Consider the following 20,791-nt stretch of genomic DNA (forward strand, 5'->3'; position numbering starts at 1 on the left):
TCTTAAATCTTAATCAGATCAGATCATTCTTATGCAGGAATTAAGGGAGACATAATTTTATTCCCACTGACATGAAGAAAGATGGATTTGATACAGAAGAAGTTGAGACCATTGTGCCTGAGGAGAGGGTAGCCAGTGCTGTTGCAGAGAGGAATTTATCTATTTCTGTTCTGCTTAGCTAACCCTGTGCTCATGCAACCACTTATTTCTCACTTAAAGATACTGAAGAATGAACATACTGAAAGGAATGTGTCTTTCCTGTGATGATTATCAGTAATTCAGACATCACCTCGTCTCCAGTGTCAGGCCATTAGGAACTGCACTCCACCATGGTGGATGTCCTTAGCTGACTGTTCATCAGTAAGAACGTAACAAGCAGGGTGATGGAGGTGATGGTTCTTCCCCTGGATCAGATGGGGCTTGCTTTACATGGTGATACGTAAACTGCAGTTTACTGTCTGCTACAAGATCCATATAAAGGATCCTGAGATAATACCGTAATATGGGTAGCACTTCCTACAGCAGGATGGGCGAGTTTCCAGTGTATGGCAAGTTGGGAGGTGGAATTTTGCCTGATGGCCACAAAGTTAAAAAGCATTCTTTATGTCTGAATACCTGGATTTTTATGAATGCAGCAAGTCTCTGATAGTGATGCTTGCAGAAGTTGGAGTGGCTGAGTGAAATTAAGTAACTAATGTTGTGTTAATATGACTGTTTCTGAATGGATTATTTCAGTTTCTCAGGTTGTGACGTATCTAGGCTTTTCTCTCTACTAGTGCCTACAGTATTTCAGACATAGGGAGTTGAAGAGTGAATAGCGGTGGTGTTCAGTTCCTCATAGGTTTAGAATTTTCTCTCTCAGATTGTTCTTGTTCTCTCTTTATTTACACTGGATGGTTAAGTTTAAGGTAGTTAGACAATTAAAAACGTAGTGGTAATCCTAATTGTGTAACTGTGTGTGCAAGAATTGCCACTAACAAATAACCTTTCTATGTTAGCTTCTAGCTTTTATTATGGTCATTGTGAGAATGCTGTATTGATGCTAACCTCACCATAACATGGTTCTTACCTGGATCATAAGACAAACCAATACATAGGAAGGCATGAAGAAGAGCAGTGAGGCAAAAACTTGTCCTTAGCAATCCTTTGTAATTTTTTCTTCTAGAAGAGAGAAAGCTTTTCAGCTCTGACCTAAAAGTTCAACTTTGGGCAAAGTGTCTAGTAGCTAAAAAAGGTCTTATCTTGCTTTTTAAAACAAAAGAAAATAAAATAAGGACACTGTACTGACATAATACCCCACAATGAAAGACCTTCCAGCACCTAAAAAGTTTCAGTCTGTATATCTCATAAAATCCTAGAAGACAGGTTATTCTGAGGTTGGTTTTGCAAGGAAGCGATATTTGGCAAATGCTACCACTCTCGTCAGATTACTTTATGTCTTCTTATTATATCTCTTCTATTATATTGCTTGTGGGAAAATGTATGAAGCCTGTACTAAGAATGTTGAAAAACCTGTTTTTAAAACCATGAAGAATACTTAATTTGATGTCCTTTCAGTGCTCTTGGAGATCTCAAACCTGTGTGTGAGGGACCTCAGGCCAAGTTAGTAGAAACCTTTCCACCAGCAACAGAGGTTTGGGCTTAGGTTTTAGTGAAAGTTCTCTAACCAAAATCCAAACCTGACTTTTGATTCTTGTAGCTGCTTGCAATGTTAAGATGAGGTCTTCCAATTACAGGTGGATGGAATTGACCTCAGAGATGCCAGCCATGAACAAGCTGTGGAAGCCATACGGAAGGCAGGCAATCCTGTAGTCTTTATGGTACAGAGCATTATAAGCAGACCAAGGGTAAGCATAAAGAGTATGAAAATAGATGTAATAATAGTAATAGATAAAACAAATGTTCAAGGTGGTGGTGTTTGGGAATGGGATTTTTAATCCTGAAAGTTCCATCTCAGCTATTTTAGGAACAGATTTGATTTAAGTATTATTTCCATTTAGAATGAAATCGATTTGGATTTGGAATTACCCTCCAGCACGCCGTCCTCAAACTATTTTGAAAAGCTTCAAGAAAGATAATTTGTTGGGGGGCAGAGTAGGAGTCTAACTAAAGCCAGCTCTTAGAGATTGACAGCATGTCTGAGGAGCGCATGCAGAAATACAGCACCTGTTAAAAAAATTCATTGGACGTTAATGAAAGGACCTAGAAGTACACAGAGGTTTTCCGTCACTAAGCTGCATGGACATTGCAGACAAAAGCTACTGAGCTTTAATATAGGTTGCTTGCATTACTAGAAACTAAACTTCCTCATTGTAGAGTCTGTGTAAGCTGCGTGTTTATTTACTAGTTGTCTTATAACTCTTGTTCCCCAGCCAGAGTCTCTTTATAGCCCTTCTTCAGCTTCTGCTCCCTGTGGGCAGAAAACTACTAATCCATTTTATCGTCAGTCATCTAAGGTAAAGTTGCATGAAAAAGCTCTGTTGATTGTTGGTTATTGATACCTACTGAAGTGAGGCTTTTGCATTTCCTGTGATGTGAACAGAATTGCCACTGCAGTACATTAAGGCCAGTTTGGGATGGGAATGCTTCCATTACTTTATCACAACTTACTTTTATTTAGAGAATGCTCCTTTACTATTTTTAATTGCAGTTCTTTGTTCTCTCTATTTTCCATTTATTAAGCTTGTTGTTTATTTCTTGACTGTTTATTAGCCCTTGTTTCTCTGTAAGCAGAAACATTGCAAATGCATTTACTGTATATATGTGTTGCATTGTGATCTATATAAATGACATATATATTGTCTTCATCTTTTGAAACTTGCATCTGTACTTTATAATAAGATCTTATCAGGGAATTTCCTGCCTTCATTCATGTGCAGTCACCCAGGTAGCTACCTGCCTGCACACAGTAGTTACATTTAATATGGTACAGCTATGTATTTAGGAAGGCAGTGAGTTTCAAGTGACATGTTACTTATGAGTCAGTTTGTTTCCCTTTGTTTTCTTCATTCAGGCTACTGTAGTAGTTAAGAGATCCTAACTGTACTCTAGGATAACCCAGATAGTGCAGATGGACTGTGAAAAGCTAGTTGATAGTTTTGCTATCAAGCAGTTATCCATCAGATCTGTGTTTCATACTGATACTGGTCTGAGTAAGAATTATTTCCGAGTAAGAATTAATCTATCACCATGGTTATGGTCCCACATAATTTGTAGAGTAACAGCACTGAAATGCTAGCTAGTTTCTGATACCTTAGCATTCTGGACACATTAATAAAATGTTGAGCACAAGTTAGTTGAAAAAAAAAAAAAAAAAAGGCTTAAATAAATCCTGTTATTTTAGGGTTTGTTTTGAAAAAATAACAGCAAAAGGAAAAATATCCTTTGTCTTTACATTTGCTTTTCTTGCCCTAGACTGTAAGAAAACATGCTGAAACTAACTGTTTAGGCAAACTCAAATGCTCCATATTTTATCATGGTAGTCATCCATATTAATACAATGCTGTTGCATGGATTAGATTTTTGAGATAGTAGTAGTATTTTAGGTGCTATGCCATCATGACAAAATACAAAAGGCAAGATTTTCAATTACTGTGGCTGATACTTTTTTTTCTCTTTTACTAGGGTTTCACTGTTTATATACAAAATGTCTGTGATGCTTATTTTAGTTGCTTAAAATTTCATCAAGGTACAATTTAAAATTTTATGCAGATGACAAATGTAATGGTTAAAGTGTAATAGGATCTTACACTGGCAAATTGCTTTTCACAGACTTCTCTTTATAAAAGACATAATCCAATGGGAATCACATATGTAAACAGAAAATCTTGTTGTACTGTACAGGGAAACTGCCTGTTGACTTTGAGTGACTTGCCAGTGAAGAAACTTTGTTCATGTACAGCTCTACTTTCTCATGGCTGAAGAAATTTTAGGACCAAGAATAGGTTGTCTTACCAAATTGCATTACTTTTCGATTTGCAAAATATTTGAGAATACATGTTATGGGATGCATTTTGTATTTTCAGGAGCATTTAATAAAGCAAATAAATGCTTTAAGAAAATCTTAAAGTAGCACCATATATCTGGATTAAATTACTGTGATATGAATGTATCAGTTGATGCTGCAAGCCTTTCACATTCCTTTCCACTTACTATAATTCTTATTTTTGAGCAGTGTTAAACTTACAGCCCTCAGACATTTAAGCTGTATCTTGGATACACCTAGTGTAGAAATTACTTTTAAGTATATTTTGAACAGTATTGCCAACATGCTATGCAAAATCAGACCTATTCCCTCTTTATTAAACAGATCCTGATCTCAAAATAGAGTGCATTACAAAAACTGCATAGGGACTATAAATGGTCAAATAATAGCCTTTAATTTTGTCTAAATATGAAAACTCTCTGTGCTAATAATAAGGAAGTACCTTGTATTTTTAATGGTGAATACCAGAGAATTTAGTTTAATTAAACTATAAATTCAGATAATTATAGATGCATGCACACACACACAAAGTGATCTGTAAAAGTTATTATTAGATATGAAGTCTGTTTAGAGATGCTTAATATTACTAAACCTTCTGTTTTGCAAAATCCACAGTGTGTTACCACAAGAGTTAAATCAAATTATGAGAATTAATATGTGGTTTTCAAAATAAAATTAAACATACTGCATTATTACAAAGAATTGTGTTTCTTCTAATCAAAAAATCCACAATTTTATAATTAACTAATGTGTAAGAGTAACCCGTATGCTGAGATGCTTGGACAAAATTGTACAAATATCACAGCAAGTAAATTTTCTGTTGGTCACGCCGCTGAATTCTGGACTTTATGCACTTTTTTTGGCTAGAACAGGTATGGGGATTGGTGCACTTTCTCTGCTCTCTGCTAAACATAGCTGATACAGACACAGGGCAAAATACAGTTTTGTTTACCTTCAAATGTCTGTAGCACAGTGCAGGAAGCAGACCTTGTTTGATTAGCACAAACTGCTAAATAAATGTTTTTGCTTAGTTTCTACTATGTTTTCCTTTTAGAACCCTTCCCTGCCTTTCCCGCAGAGCAGTCTTTTCTGTAGGCCAGCTGTCTTCAGCAGCACTAACCCATTTGCTGATTCTTCTCAGATCAACACTAACAAGGTTGGATGATGACACACTATCTGCTTTTGACTCACCAAACATTATATGTGTGCTTCTTTGCCATGAGTGTCTCTCTGCATTTAAATTCTTTTATACCAATTTGGATAAAATATTGTGCTGATGAGAGTGGAAATTCTGTTCAGTGAATTAGAAAGACACAGACGTGCATGCACATAGAAGAGTTCTGAAGAAGTTAAAAAATGCCAGCTCCATTAATAATAACCACTAAATCTGTTCTAATCAGAGCTACCAAAGGAGTAGGTTCTCAATTGCAAAATCAGTGACTCTGGTATATGTTCAATTACCGACCTGAGTGTAACTCTCTCATCAGCGTGAGGTGTTTTGCTTCTAGATACTTCATTTTCTTTTTATGTGGTTAGGACTTTTCAGCTTTGATAACTCTTCCTTCTTTTTGCATGAAAAAAAAAAAAAAGGGCTTTTGTTTCATGATGCTGAAAATATTTTCTGTCATCTTCTTGAAAATTCTTTCAATGCACCATGAACAGGATGCTGACATCTTTAGAAATAATAAAAAAATTAGATTCTATTTTTGTGGTTAGTGCTTACTGCATGTTATTCATATTGGGAACAGAGTTAACTTCTAACACAATAATAAATAAAAGATTAATTCTTCTGTGCATGTATTTCTGATTTAATAATTTCTAGGTGATTTTGCATCTTGGGAGTGATTGTGCCCTTTGTCTATTTTCTCATGTTGTCAAATATATCAAATGTACAATGAACATATATGTGGTGTATAATTACATTGTGTTTTTGAAATCTGTGTTTGTTACAGTTCTGAGGGAGAGGGTGTAGAAGTGTAACATAAATGATGGCTTGTATTTTCTATATTTTCAAAAGCATTTCTGAGGAAAATAGCACATATTTTTAGAGAAATGCTGATGTTTTTGCAGTTTCGGCATAATTCCTTTTTTTAACACTGAGATAAAAATGGCCTTTTGTCATCTATGTCTGCTTCTGCTGAACTAAGGTTCATGTATAGAAAGAAATGTTTCTGAATCAGGTCCTTAATAACCCTCTAAATACCTCTGTTCATTTATAAATGGAGTTAATGAAGTTGCTGCAGTTAGTAAAATGAATCTGTAATTGAAAATGAGTTATTCATTAGTAATGCTGTGTATTGCCAAAGGCGCTGTAACATGTGGATTGCTGTTTTCTATTACTGTAGGAGGTATCGAATCCAATTAGGGTTACCTTCTGTTGTTCCCCAACTAACCCTTTTGCTCCCACACCATTCAAGGTTTGTCTTGATTCTAGTGAGTGGGTCCTACCGTATGTGTGCTGTATGTTTGTACATGGCCTGTGATACCTTCTGGAGTACTGCTTCTTCCTTAATGTGTGCTTTCTTTGCTGAAAGTGATAGTGCTCCAAAGTTGCTGCCGTTTTTAATATTTGCTTGGCTGTGATCGGAGTGACACTGGTAGCCATATGGGTTCATTCACTGTCTGGTGCTTTGCATTTTAAATGAAATACTGTGTCATGGCACACTGAAAGTATTTCATAAGTTAAAAGCATTTTAGGTTTTTTGTGTGTGGCCCGATTCAGGGAGCAAAAGTCTTATGTGTGTGTAAACTGCAGGGCCCAGCTTCTGCTGCTGGTGGTGAATGTGTGCCAGGCTGAGTTCTGGAGGCAGGACGTGGTCCCTGCTGCCCAAAGGGCATCGTAACACCCTTTTTACCTTTCTCACAAAGGAGCCTTGCTTTTACTTTAATTTCAGCATTTCCTTAAACATTGGACATGTTCAGATTTATATACATGTAACAGGTACAGACAGAAGCATTTTATTTGTCAGTCAGATTATGATGGCTGCAGTTCGTAAGTGCTAATCTGTCAGGATGTAACCGTATATCCATACCTTATAGATCTTCCACAGGTCCTTGACAGCATTTTTCTTTTTTATTTTTTGGTCATGTTTTCTTTAATTTTGCAAAGTTCTTGGACACTGTCATTTATCAACAGTGACACTAAAGTGGTATGTTAATTTTGGTTTTAAAACACAGACACTACTGTAAGGTCTGCTGATCTGGTCTGCTTTCACACAAAAAGTTACCTTTTTTTTTTTTCAGTACGTTATGTAGCTTTCTAGTTAAAACTCTAGGAAGCACTCTGAAAAATCAGTGTTTCTAGAACCCGCTCTCCCCCTCACTTCTCCTTGAGGTAGAGGTCTGTCACCAACTTTTCTCCATGGTGAAGACATTAATTTTTTATTATGAAAAATCACTTTGAGTGTTATTAAGTAGTGTTTTCACCTTACTCTTATTCCGATAGGTAACAATGTCTTTGAGAGAATTTTGCTGCTTCAGTTGAAGTTTGTCTGCCCTATAACTATTAGCAAGTTTTAGAGTATAATTTGCATAAACTGTAAATAAGTTGTACATGAGGTTCCGTGATTCAAGGTTTCATTTCAGCAGGATAGCATTGTCTTAGCTTTGAAGCACAGATCACTGTGACTGATATAATGATACAAAAAATCATGTAGCATTTATATGCATTATAAAAATGATTGGCTTAGGTGCCATATTAAAACTTCCCCACACTTTTGATATTTAATGACTTCCTACTTAAGCTTCTAAAAGAAGTTCCTGAGTGAAAGGAAAATCTCTTTCAAACAGAAGCAAGGGAACTGAAACAAGGCATTTGCCCTTTCTTTAAATATTTGGAGTATATAGACAATTAAGGTAACTCATTTTCCTTGAGAGAGGGGACCTTCCTTAAATCTCAGTATGAATAAATTGGGAACTCTCTAGTTTTTTCAACACCTTCAATTTAAAGCAGACTAAAGTCTTCCAAGGTGTATGTTGTTATCCATTTCACTATTCCCTCTGATGAAGAAATTGTCTTAGTGGTTTGGGCACCTAGAGACACCATCTGACATGCTGTTCAAACTTGTGCTAATGGAGTTAATCAAAGCTGAAATTATGAGAAAAGGGCTATGAAGCTAGGGTAACACCTGAAAATCCTAGTGTTGGAAAAATATTTGGTTTTTAACTAAAGTTTTATTTTTTTACATTAACAGCTGATCTGCCAAATACCAGTCTCTTGGGTATACATAAGCTTCAGAATGATGATACTCAGACAGGAGTTTCTTGCCTACATGTTTATTCTTAACAAGCCAAATTTATATAAAATACAAACACTTAGAAGACAAATCCCAGATTAGAGTCTGTATTCCTCAGGGAAACTGACTTGAATGGAGGCTTGCCAGATTGTGGATTTGGGTGTTTAGTCATTATATTTCAGTAGTTGTGCATTTATACTTTTTAACTTTTTGTCAATATGAATAGACCTCATACATCAAGAGCAAGAGTATTTGTCTCCTTTCTGATTTAATCTGTATCCTTTATTTTATCTACCCTATGCAGTTTATAAGAAACCAGTAAATGTCAGAAAAAGTCCGGTTACTGTGGATTTCTTAAGTTATTGTCTGTTTAATTTTGTTTTTAAATTGTCCTTTCAGTTAATATACGAGTTATTTTCTTTTTTTCTCAAGGCATTTTTGAAAGCACCAAGTTCTTTATTTCCTTTCCCTTCTTTTTGGCTTCCAAAGCTTATGATAGGAAGAATTTATGTGCAATGGCTTTTAAAAATAAAATTAAGCAGAAATTTTTACAAATATTACATTAAAAAAACACTTGAGTTTTTGTAAGAGACTTTTTCTGAAATGTGAAGTGGCACATAAAACTTTACTGAATTGGGCTTTTATTGTGAGTTTTGTTTGCTTCTGAATACATTTTGGAGTGATGTTACTCTTACCTTGCCTGGTGTTCTGTTTGTATCTTTGATCTCTTGCAGCCTTTCTGTGCCGTGTTACTAATTTAGAATTCCAGCTGCTTGGTATTTAAACTTCAAAGCCATAGTCTTTGGCATTTTGACATTTTTGTATACTAGTTTGCTTTATACAGAGTCTGCATCTGCTGAGCCACTGCATTTTTCTTATTTTCCACAGGCATTCAGTCAATCCAGTTTAGAGCCAGAAAAGACTTCGCTTTGTAGCATGCCTCTGCCCCCTCCTTCAGCATTTTCAGGAATGAGCTGTGATGTTGCACAGTCATCTTCTATCAGAGTCCTAGAGGATGTGGAAAAGGAGGATGAGTTCGGTTACAGTTGGAGTAAGTTTGTGATGATGTTTGAAATATTCAGTGTGGAAATATCACAGGGGAGATACAGGGGATCCAGTTTGAACTACTTCATTCTCGTGTACTCGATGATTTAGGTGTTAAGTATTGCTGTCAGGTTTCAGTGGTGCTTGGGCAAATGCATATAGTGAAATATAAAACTGTTCTTCGTTGCACTCCAGTCTCTGTTTTCTTCCATGGTCCAAATTCCCTACCTAGGACTACTTGAAGAACTTCAGTGTGCTCTAGGTAGCTGATGGCAGTGATTGATGTGATAGCTTCTGTTATCCAAAAGTGTTACGGGGGGGAAGATTATTGCCTTTAAGTACAAAACATGTCTTTTTCAAGAGAAATTCTAATGTTTTCAGAAATCAGAAGGAAAGCAAGTAACTGGAAATATTGTTATAAATCCCCTAAGGCTTAGCTCAAAAGAAAGTGTGCTGTACACTTAAAATATTCTCATCCAGTTTGGGATTATTCTGTCAGATACTGCCCACTGGACACTGATCTTGACTTTCTAGGTGACTTGGTGAAACTTTCTAACGTAAATCCAACCTTTGCTGCCCACACTTCTACATTTAGAAAAGATCGTGCAGCGCTATGGAAATCTACCAGGGGAGCTACACATGATTGAGCTGGAAAAAGGAAGGACAGGACTGGGACTTAGTCTTGCTGGTAACAAAGACCGATCCAGGATGAGTGTCTTTATAGTGGGAATTGATCCAAATGGAGCAGCTGGCAGAGATGGCAGGTTACAGATTGCAGATGAGTTATTAGAGGTGAGTTTTTGCAATTTATACTGAAACCAAAAGATACTGACTGAAAAAGCACTAAAATGTTAGATTCTTGCTGCAGTGTAGATGTTCTTCAGTGGACTTTGAAATCCCCAAGTTGTCCAAGTTGACATCACTATGCTACTACATTTTTATTCTGGTGTATGACAGATAGTTGCAGATGGGATTTTTTCTTCTGGTTCTAGTAGTACTAAGTAAAAGTGTGTTTGTGTATTTAAAAATGGATAAAAATGGTGGATGACAGCAGTTTTTGGGTTATGGAGATGTATGGAAGTTCAGAGCATTGCATACCATGTAAGATACTGAAGTCCTTTGGGCTGATCATCTGTGGAGTGCTACAGAGTTTCTAATTACTTGTCTAGTTGAAGTGTGATAATATCAGAATATTTTTATGTTGTGTAACTTATGAAATGGAAATGAAATTGGGGAAAAAGGAACAGATCAATTTGTATTATGGACTTCTATCTCATGACACATTCAGGCTGTTTTCTGATGGCTTTGTGGAGGGATCTGACCGCTGAATGTGGAGCTAACATTCCTTGTATATATGAGCATAAGGTATATTTTTATATTATCACAGTTCAGTTGACAATACTTGCAGATGTATTCTCTGCTATAGTTTTTTCCATTCTTTCTGTGATAGCATTAGACAACATCACCCTCACAAAAATGCTTTGTCTAACTTCAAAACCTTGTCTGGAGGTCTTTGAGGAGATACTGGGGGGATGGTACAGGGAGGTAATGGTGACACTGAACAAACCTTGGAGGAGACACTGAGAGACTAAACAATGCAGGTTGGCAGTTTCAGACTAGGAGAGAAGCTAACGAATTTGTGGCGCTGTGGACTTAGTCTTATAGAGGGACCCGTTAGTTGCAGAGTCCAATGTTAAATGCTAGACAGTTCTTTTGACTGAGTTAAAACATCTGTTTTAAAACCTGGGTATTAGAGATGCTGAGTATCCTCAGAATACATTGAAACACATCTGTCTCAGTCTGCTCTCATGTGATTTATTGCTTACTGTCCACGCTGTAAACTTGCAAACCGGGTGCTAAGAGATTGTCCCAGCCTCTTCTGAGAGGAGACATCTGAGCTTACTCTTTATATTCCCAAGTAGCTGTACATCAACTGTGGCAGGCCATGACCCTTTCCCCAGCTGACAGCCTGACCATGGTTCTTCACAAGCCCATGGCAAACACTGGAAGCAGTGTTTAATCTGCATTGTCACCTCCAGTGTAAATGACAGGGCTCAGTATCCCTGTGACCATGCCTAGTGGACACAACCTGTGTGAGAGCTGAGAGGTTGCTGTTATGCTTGGCCCTCAGTTGAGTATGTTGTATCTGTTGCTCACTGTTTACTGCTTCTCTACATCTATTAGTACTGCCTCGGTGTGTGTTGCAGTATCGCCCTTTGTGTAGGTCCAAGCTGTCCTCTTCTAATCATTTCCCCTTTCTTAGAGTGGACTTCTGCACTGCAGTTTTCCATTTCCAAGAACAAATGCAACTAACAAAATGTGGGTGAATAATGGACTTACTCTGCTAGTTGACACTGATATCCAGTCATATCTGAATCAGGAGTTTCAAGGGGTTTCAGTGAGTCTGCTCTGCAAAATGAAGACAATGATTGTGAGGTCAAATCTTCAGATTTTAAATGCACCATTGTTCAGACTCCTGTGGATAAAGTGCGTGACGCAGAGCTGTGATTCGATAAATAGTAATCTTATTGCTGAGTATAAGTGATTTATTTGTTATGTTTAAATTTCCCATGCCACTGCTTTATCACTACATTGATCGTGAGGTGAACAATGGCAAGGGGAAATAGATGATGTGCCAAGTCAACGCAGTATAACTCGGAGAATGACATTTTTAGCGCTGCGACAGTGTTAGTCTGAATTCAAACTAAGTAATTCTTTCCTGGAAGAAGGAAGTGAAAGCAGGGCACAGCATACTGTGTTACACAATTGCTGCTTTAGCCAGTGATGAGGGGCAATGGACATTTTTAAGGCTTAAAAGTTAAAGTATAAGCAAATTTAAGTATTTTGAGAAATAATTGCTACCTTCCTTTATGTAGATAAATGGACAAATACTCTATGGAAGGACTCACCAGAATGCTTCCTCAATAATCAAATGTGCACCATCAAAAGTAAAAATAATCTTTATCAGGTAGGTTCTGTTTACAGGTTTGACTAAGAAGGTCTATTTTTTATATGCTTAAGTTTTTCACAGAGTGGTTCTGCTTTATTTTAATTTTGGTAAGGTCGTTAAATATGTCTTGCGTTTTATGTTTCTATATTTGAGTTGTGAGTGCCAAAAATAAAGTAAAAGAATAGACTTAAACTTGTTCTAAGAAATACGGTGCTGTATTACTACATTCTTTAACTGAATCTATTGTAGAAATAAAGATGCAGTAAATCAGATGGCTGTTTGCCCTGCGAAGTCAGTAGAGGCTTCACAGTGTACTTCAGGGACCCTTCAACATCAAGAGGTAAAGTAAATTTTTTTTTTTCTCATTTGACTGAGATACTAACATTGTTCTGGATAGAGGAGTGTCCTGTCTGCTTAGCAAATGCTACAAAAGTAAAAAAAAATGCAAGGGAAAAACAAATGAGATTTATTAAAGCTGCTAAATTTAGTACAGCTGTACTCAATTCTGGTTTATTTTATGTTCATCTAAACTATGAAGTAAATCTAATATTCCTGTGAATAGGGTTATAGCAGTTTACATTAAGCTAGAAGATTATCAGACCCACTTTAAATCTTTGTGCACTATTTTATTTTAATGCAAAATGTTGAATATAGTTGCTCACAGTTATGTTGTTATTTTCTCTTAGATTGATACCAGTCCTGCAAATGCCAGTGCTTGTTCTGACTTCAGTTCATGTAAAAACATTCAGTATGTGGAACTCCCTAAGGTATGTGCTGAAAATTAAATACACTCAGCCACATTTGTATTCACTAGTTTGCTTTTTGTAATGGAATCCCTCTTATGGCGAACAAACTTGCTGACTTACTGAAAGTCAGAATAGAGATTTCTGGAGGTCTGTTCTTCCTGTTTGTGACTGGACCTCAAAGTTTTCCTGGCACAATGAATGTCTTGCCACCTCATGAGTCTCTTTAGCTTCACAAAAATTTGCCAATTGCTCTGTGTCTCTGGAAGAAGTCACCTCTTGTCCTATTTGCAAAGCTCTTGGTAACCAGCTGCTGGTGGTGGCTCAGATAAAATTCGTGCCTTAGTTGTTCAAGCTAAATGAATTAGCACACTATAAGCACCATATTGCCCCAAACAACATACATATTTAGTGGAAATTGTGCAGCTGGGAGAAAAGGACTAGGTGTTCTGTAACTATGAAGCTTCCAGATGAGGGTGGAAAAAATACTGTTCCTACTTATTGACACGGAGAAGACAGTTTCATTCAGGAGACATACGGATAGATGCTTGCAGTCAGTGTTCCACCTTGGAAGGTATCTATCCTTCCATTATTAACCAGGAGAATATATAATGGTATCTGGATAATTTAATTCTAGGTGAAAGCATTAGGGAAACTTCATTCTGCCACATTTACTAATTTCACAGGAAGAGCCTGTGTTTTTTCATCTTCTGTATTTTCTACTCCTATGTATTTTTTCTGTGGTTTCAAAAAAAAAAAAAAGCAGCTATATCATGAAGTTTTGTTTATCTTAGTTTGTAGTTTCTATACGTTTTATGTTTCTTACTCTTATTTATGAATTTAACAGCTGAATCACAGTTGACCTTGTAAGTTTCAAAGGAATGGATTTGAATTTAGAAGTGTTTCAGGTTTATCTTGGTAGCAAATATAGTTTGTAGTTTGACAAAATCTATTTCAGAGATAGATTAGTTTAAAGAAAAATATTGGTGCATTGTGAAAAGCCAAATTTTTGTTACATTTGCAGTCTTCACTAGTCTTTAGTGAATGTATTCTAATATTTTGATAAAAACAATACCTAACCATTTGCATTTTTCTGTTTGCCCCAGGATCAAGGAGGCTTTGGAATTGCCATTAGTGAAGAAGACACAATTAATGGAGTAGTTATTAAGAGCTTAACAGATCATGGTGCAGCAGCAAAGGTGTGAGAACATTTAAAATCCAAATAGGGAATGAAAAAAAAAATGTTGAGGTAGCATCCAGAGCTCATGTGTTTTATTCTGTATTATTTCCAGGATGGACGAATCAAAATTGGAGATCAGATCCTGGCAGTGGATGATGAAATTGTTATGGGATATCCAGTAGAAAAGGTGCTTCTGAAGTGTCAGAAATGTTACAGAAATCACATCACTTAATATAGGAGGTTATTTTGTCTTAAACATACCAGTGAGGTTTTTTTGACTCTGCTGTGACTTTTTTTTCATAGCTGTTTAAAGAACCAAGGATCCACAGGCACTGTCTGGATAAGGAAACTACTGCAGAATAAGCTCAGAATTTAAAGCTCAGATGCTCTTTTATATTACTACACTACGTAAATCATCTGTGTCAGTGCTACAAATGTGATATTTTTTTTTCCCTGTGGTTCAGATCTGATGACTGAGTGGCACTTATTTGTAGGATAAATGACGTGAACTGTCACTCAATAATGACTCTTTGTAGCTACTCCCCTCTAGAGGTATTAGAACCAGTAGAATTAATACATGTAAATTCACATGGGTGAGTTGCATCAGTGGTAATTCATGTCATGAACTACATGGAGAGTGTCATAATGGCCTCATTATATTTCAAGCCTCATATTTCAGCCCTCTGGAGAAAATGTTTCCATTCCTAAATAACAAGACTTTTTTCTAATTTCTAGTTCTGCAAACTCAGTTTGGGTTCTGTAGTGAATTGAAGGCAGGCTTTTTTCTAGCACCTGCTTTGCTACCAGGAAAAGTGATTCTTTAGTCATGAGAAGGTTACTGAAGGGCAATTAGGAGAGCATCTATCTTACTCTTTGATGCACTGCTGTCTCTAAAGCAGTAAATGAGTAAGAGAGTGAAATTATCTGCAGGGAATTAGGTAAGCTTTGGAAGAAGAGACAGAGTAAGTAATTTCTGAAAACTCCTAATTCTACTGAAATGTAAAGTCTTAGGAGGATTTGTTGACTTTTCTGTGAGATGGCAATTAATTTTCAAGGTTTTTCAGTATCACTTTAAACTGGATTTTTATGTTATACCCTAGTGTCCTCTCCCATATTTCAGGTAATATTTTCAGAATTTTCCTTCCCAACTGTACATCTGATTAAGGATCTAGATGGAAAGTAGCACATCTATTTAAATCGGTAGATGTTTTGGCATTGAATTCTATGGGATCAGAATTGGGCTTCACCCAAGCATTAAAAGACAATACTAGTTCTCCAGTTTTTCTAATAATTGCTATAAATACAGTATTTTGTCCAGAGAAGAGAAGCCATTAAAAGACTGCCACACTCTCATCTGGTATAATTTGGTGAAGTTTCATGGAAGCTATTTGATTTACATCAGCCAGGTCTGGCTACAGTTAACTCTATTACTGTTTCTTATAAAAACTAACAAAATTTGACCTTGTTCATCACCAAAAAAACCTTCAAGGTTGTAACTTGTAGCTCCAGTTTGCAGAACAGGTTTTTTTTTGCTTTATTTTTGTTTTACAGTTGAACAGTCCAGTTACACTCTTCACCAGCTTTTCTCTTTATCATTTAGTTTATTAGTCTCCTGAAGACATCCAAAACAATGGTGAGGCTTACAATCAACTCAGCAGAGACGGATAGCCTGACTGCAGCAGCAGTCCCTTCCAGTACTGCCCCAGCAGAGAAGAGGAATGTGCAACTGCCAGCAACTGTAGCTTCTTCCAGCTCACCAGAACCAGAACCAGTCAGAAGTAAGATTCTCCTTCTATCTTAACTGGGATTGCTACGTAAGAATGGAAGCCCAGCTTGTAAACAAGATTTATCTTTTTGTGTGCATTCAGCTGTCTTCTGAGTTGCATTTTCTAGTACTTTTGGATTACAGATCTCCCCCTTTAGAGTAGAGTCAAGATGTGACTGATGATGGTTATTGGTTAAGCAACACACTACTAAGAAGCTAATAATAACTTCTTGAGTAATGCACACATCACAGTTAATTTATATCTACATCACTGCCAGTATTCCCGAGTCATGTTTTATTACTAGCAGTATTATTGATAGGCAATTGTACTACTATAAAAGAAATCTTAAAATTAACACATAGGAGACCTGATAGATAAAAATTGTGTTGCCTTTCCTTCTGCATTTAGTTTTAGTGTAAAATCTATTGCTTTGTCCAACTGTATCCCTTCTGTCTCTACCCTGCCACAGCAAGTTATAGGGATAAAGACTGATGGAGGTTTCAACAGTGCTCCCTCCAGCATCCTGGGGATTTCTGATTGCGACTTGGCTTCACTACCATTTGCAGGCATCTACAACCCAACTGTTGGAAGATCACCCTCCTCTTGGTTCTCTACCTCATTTTACAGTTTATTTCCCCACTTTCCTTTACTAAGTCCACCTTTTTGCTGCCTTGCATCTGGTTCTCTCTGCACAGACTCCTTCCAAATGAGCAGCCCATCCCTAACTGCATTCTCCATATTGTTGTGATTTCTACTACATCTCTACCCACTGGTGTTTCCAGCAGTGCTATGTAGGCAATGTTTGGCCCAGTACTGATGCAGCTATCTAGATGGAGGTCAGTCTTGGAAGAGTCACTTCCAGTTCTTTAGTTCACACATTTTATATACACTGTATGCCTTCTTGACAGAATTACTAAATCCTTGACTATCCTACTTAGCTTGAACTAAGCATGAGCAGTTGGTCATCATACACATGAAGAACTTGCATAACAGAGCAGTTGAGTAACCTGTTCTATACTCACACAGAATCTTTACCTTTAAAAAGTCTTCACTGTCCTCCTGCTTCCCTTTAGAGGGAAAGACTCTTAGTTTTGAGGCTTACTGTTGCTGCAGCACCCACTGCTCACAGTAGACCTAAGTGTTTGTCAAACATAAATTCATAATACACATTTCTTATTGCTGAATTCCTTTGTAACTTTCAGTGGAACTTCTTTTAATCAGTTCCATTCTAAAATGCTTCTAGAGGATTTAAATGCTTCTTCTTAACTTTTGGAAAAAATAGAATTTTGATGTTTCCTTGAAGCACGGAGGATATCAGTGGTAGAGATAATCTGAACATCCCAGACATTTTGACTGCTGATTCTTCCCTTTAGTGGCTGCACAATATCCTCTCTTAGTATTTTTTAGCTGTTTTGTTTTGTTTATATTTTTTCTGTGAAGGATACAGACCTGACTAAATACTGACGTGGAGATCTATTTGTGACATACCAGAGATACAGAATTTACACATAAATTGCTACATAAGATACTGAAGTGAAGATCTATTTGTGACATACCAGAGATACAGAATTTACACATAAATTGCTGCATAAGGATGCCGTATATATTTTCATTGTGAGAATATGTATTTACACCACAAAACTTACTGCTTCCAAAACCTGTGTCAGTGGCCATTTAAAAGTTCTTTCTGAGGGCCACTAAGTAAAATTATATGCGTGTAACCTTTGACTTGACCGTGGGTTGCTAGTGAAATACCACTATATTTGATTCATACTTAATCTCCTGATACAGGTCTGAGTCTGAGATGAAATATTTAGTTAGGTGGACCTCGACCCATTGCAGAAATGCAGGACCAACATCCTTGAATCCACGTATTTAAAACAAACTATATACTTCATTTATCTTTGACCCACGTTGCATATTTGCTGGCATGGATGTTTAAATTCTAATCTAAATAGAATCTGTTATGTACAGTAGCTTTTTTGCCTATCTAGACTGTGATCCAGGTACTTGATGCTATAAAAATGGGACAGCTGTGATTAAAACTATGAGATAGTATTTCTCTGAGGGAAAAGAGAGTTGGCAGCATCATTCTCTGTAAGTCAGCTGTTCAGCTGTTGCTGTAGGGCTGTCAATGAACTCTAAAAATGCTGTTTTAAAGTCACTTTTCTAAATAATTTCCTCTTAACTGTAACCGCGATGTTTAATTGTTGTTGTAGACACAAGCAGATCCTCAACTCCAGCCACATTAGCCTCTGACCCAGCTACTTGTCCCATCATTCCTGGATGTGAAACAACTATTGATATCTCCAAAGGGCGGACTGGTCTTGGACTGAGCATTGTTGGAGGAGCAGATACTTTGCTGGTTGGTTGGAAAAATATGTGTGTCACTCAAGTAAAATAACAATAAAGGAATTAAAATGTCTGTCAGAAGAGATTTTTTCTTCATTTGTTTATGTAGAATTTATAGGAAGATAGCACAAATCAGTTCGAGAGAAAAAAAAAAAAAAGAAAAAAGCACTTAAAATTGAAAGCATAAATGAACTTGTTATTACTTTGGTAATTTGTTTATGATACATCTGACTATTTTGTTAATCACTGATGAATAATAGTAGGAATTTTCAGTTGCTTTTTGTTTGAAATTTTCAACATGCAATTTACTTTTGTTTTATTTATCCACAGGGAGCAATCATTATCCATGAAGTATATGAAGAAGGAGCAGCATCTAAGGATGGGAGACTGTGGGCTGGGGATCAGATATTAGAGGTGCGGTGGTTTCTTTGGTTGTTTTTATTGTCATTTGCTAGCTAGGCATCTTCTGTTTGCTAGAAGGTTCTGCACATTTTAATCATGGTATGCTTTCACTGCAGGTGAATGGGATTGACCTCAGGAATGCCACACATGATGAAGCAATAAATGTCCTCCGGCAGACTCCCCAAAAAGTTCGTCTGACTGTGTACAGAGATGAGGCCCAGTACAAGGAGGAAGACATGTATGATGTACTCAGTATAGAGCTCCAAAAGAAGCCTGGCAAAGGCCTTGGGCTGAGTATTGTTGGGAAAAGGTATGAATGTTCCTGGACAGTCAGTGTCTGGGACTTGCTGGACATGCTCATGTTTCTGTTGGGATCTGGTTTTCTGATCCTGTGGGCTTGAAGGCTGTACCTGTCATTTTTGTGCCTAAGCTAACTGGCCATTCCTAGAGGAATTAGCCCAACATTACTTTAACAGAAAAATGAGACAATGTTTATTGTGTTCTCAATAGCAAGCCGTAAAAATGGCCCCCAAACAATACTGTAATGCACTGTGTGTATTTGCAGAAATGATACAGGAGTGTTTGTGTCAGACATCGTCAAAGGAGGAATAGCAGATACAGATGGGAGATTAATGCAAGGAGACCAGATATTGACAGTGAATGGAGAAGACGTTCGAAATGCTAACCAGGAGGCTGTTGCAGCTTTGCTAAAGGTATTGGGAAAAGAGAAGGTGGATAAAAGTGAAGAACTGAGATCCAGATTTTTAGAAAGTTATAATTCTATTCAGACTGAGTTCAGGCTGTTCTTGAGATGACCGTGAGAATGAGCTGGGAATCCAAATTTATGGTTTCTAAAGTCTTGAGCATTCAGGTCTTGATACTTTGTGTGATGGAAGTGGGAGTAGTGGTGGTGAAGGGTGGCATATGTTTATAGGCCAATAGAAGACCAGAACAACCTAGAACTTAATACTGTATTTTCCCCCCAAAACTGATAACTGGTTAACTATATCACATTTTCAGAACGATATGCAGAACTGACTGTAAATGATGGAGAATTCATCAGAGTAGTTGTGCCAAAACCCAATTACTTTCATAGTTGATAATCTTTTTTTTCTGCGTATGTCTTAGTGTCACTTTACATCCACTAAATATTATAATGCATTTTCCAGTGACCAAGGCATCTAGTATAAGAAATTGCTTTCTCATAAAGATAACAGAAGTAAACACCTATCTGCAGCTCTTGGAACCAGAATTTTTATTTTCAATAAACTATGTGCTTCTGATGTCCTCCCGCTATTTCCAGACCAGAATGAAGTCAGATATACGACATTTCTTGTGGTCTGGCAGGAAGTCCAGCTGGTCAGCCAGCTTCTGTTTTCCATCCAGGGTTTTGAGACATTCCTACTATGTGGTAAGGATTCCATCGAGTCAGCATTTTCCAATGGAAAACTTCCACTGGAAAAAAATTTAACAGCCGCTACTCATAGATGACTCTTGGATACATAGACAAACGATCATGCTTCTTTACACTTACATTCAAAGGTGTATGTTTCCGTATGTTGAAAACTTCCTCAAGCTTTTTTTTGGTTTTGCAGGGGTAGGGTAGGGTGAGGATGGGAGTTAGGAAGTAGGAGCACTTTATCTGTATTTTCAGTGTGTGCCAGTATATAAGAATTCCAGAATTGGGTCTGTGCTCTGACAATGAACTCGTGAATATACTCTTCTGGGGTAATAGTACTTTTTCTGTTCTTATCTGATACTTTATCTAAGAACAGTGCATTTCTTGTTCATATGCTGCAGTTTTACATCTCCTCTAAACTAAAATACCATTTTATGTGGAAAGTTTCTTTCATTTTGGCAAACATTTTGGAATATCTAATTGAAAGTTCCCACTTATCATTTGTATATTGTATATGTACTTGTAATTAATTGTCCTAGCCCTGAGAATTGAGGCTTAAAATACTTCCGATATATTATTGTTAACCATTCTATTTTGTTCACACAGTATCAGTGGAGTAAAGCATGATCATAAGCATGATCACTCACATGTAGGCAGTCACCATTTTTAATTCAGATTATCTGTTCTGTTTTTAGGAGCAAATTGTCTTGAACTGCCTGAAATGTATTTTGCTAG

General features: G+C 36.9%; 1 protein-coding gene across 15 annotated transcripts in view; it reads left to right on the forward strand.

Moving 5' to 3' along the window:
• MPDZ (multiple PDZ domain crumbs cell polarity complex component) overlaps positions 1–20,791 on the forward strand; it is an 89,052-nt gene that overhangs the window by 59,065 nt on the left and 9,196 nt on the right. For 9 of the 15 annotated variants that reach the window (XM_026866355.1, XM_026866357.1, XM_026866356.1 and 6 more), the window contains 16 exons: positions 1,737–1,847; positions 2,373–2,456; positions 5,040–5,141; positions 6,331–6,402; positions 9,109–9,271; positions 9,860–10,056; positions 12,141–12,232; positions 12,464–12,554; positions 12,901–12,981; positions 14,064–14,156; positions 14,250–14,324; positions 15,738–15,915; positions 18,123–18,268; positions 18,586–18,669; positions 18,774–18,967; positions 19,223–19,370. In XM_026866355.1, the coding sequence (XP_026722156.1) occupies positions 1,737–1,847; positions 2,373–2,456; positions 5,040–5,141; positions 6,331–6,402; positions 9,109–9,271; positions 9,860–10,056; positions 12,141–12,232; positions 12,464–12,554; positions 12,901–12,981; positions 14,064–14,156; positions 14,250–14,324; positions 15,738–15,915; positions 18,123–18,268; positions 18,586–18,669; positions 18,774–18,967; positions 19,223–19,370 (1,911 nt within the window). The remainder of the gene's footprint in view (positions 1–1,736; positions 1,848–2,372; positions 2,457–5,039; positions 5,142–6,330; positions 6,403–9,108; positions 9,272–9,859; positions 10,057–12,140; positions 12,233–12,463; positions 12,555–12,900; positions 12,982–14,063; positions 14,157–14,249; positions 14,325–15,737; positions 15,916–18,122; positions 18,269–18,585; positions 18,670–18,773; positions 18,968–19,222; positions 19,371–20,791) is intronic. The other 6 variants (XM_026866367.1, XM_026866369.1, XM_026866361.1 and 3 more) reach the window with 5 other exon arrangements.

The sequence above is a fragment of the Athene cunicularia genome, assembly GCF_003259725.1.
Source record: "Athene cunicularia isolate RWA chromosome Z unlocalized genomic scaffold, athCun1 chrZ_part2, whole genome shotgun sequence".
Taxonomy (NCBI): domain Eukaryota; kingdom Metazoa; phylum Chordata; class Aves; order Strigiformes; family Strigidae; genus Athene; species Athene cunicularia.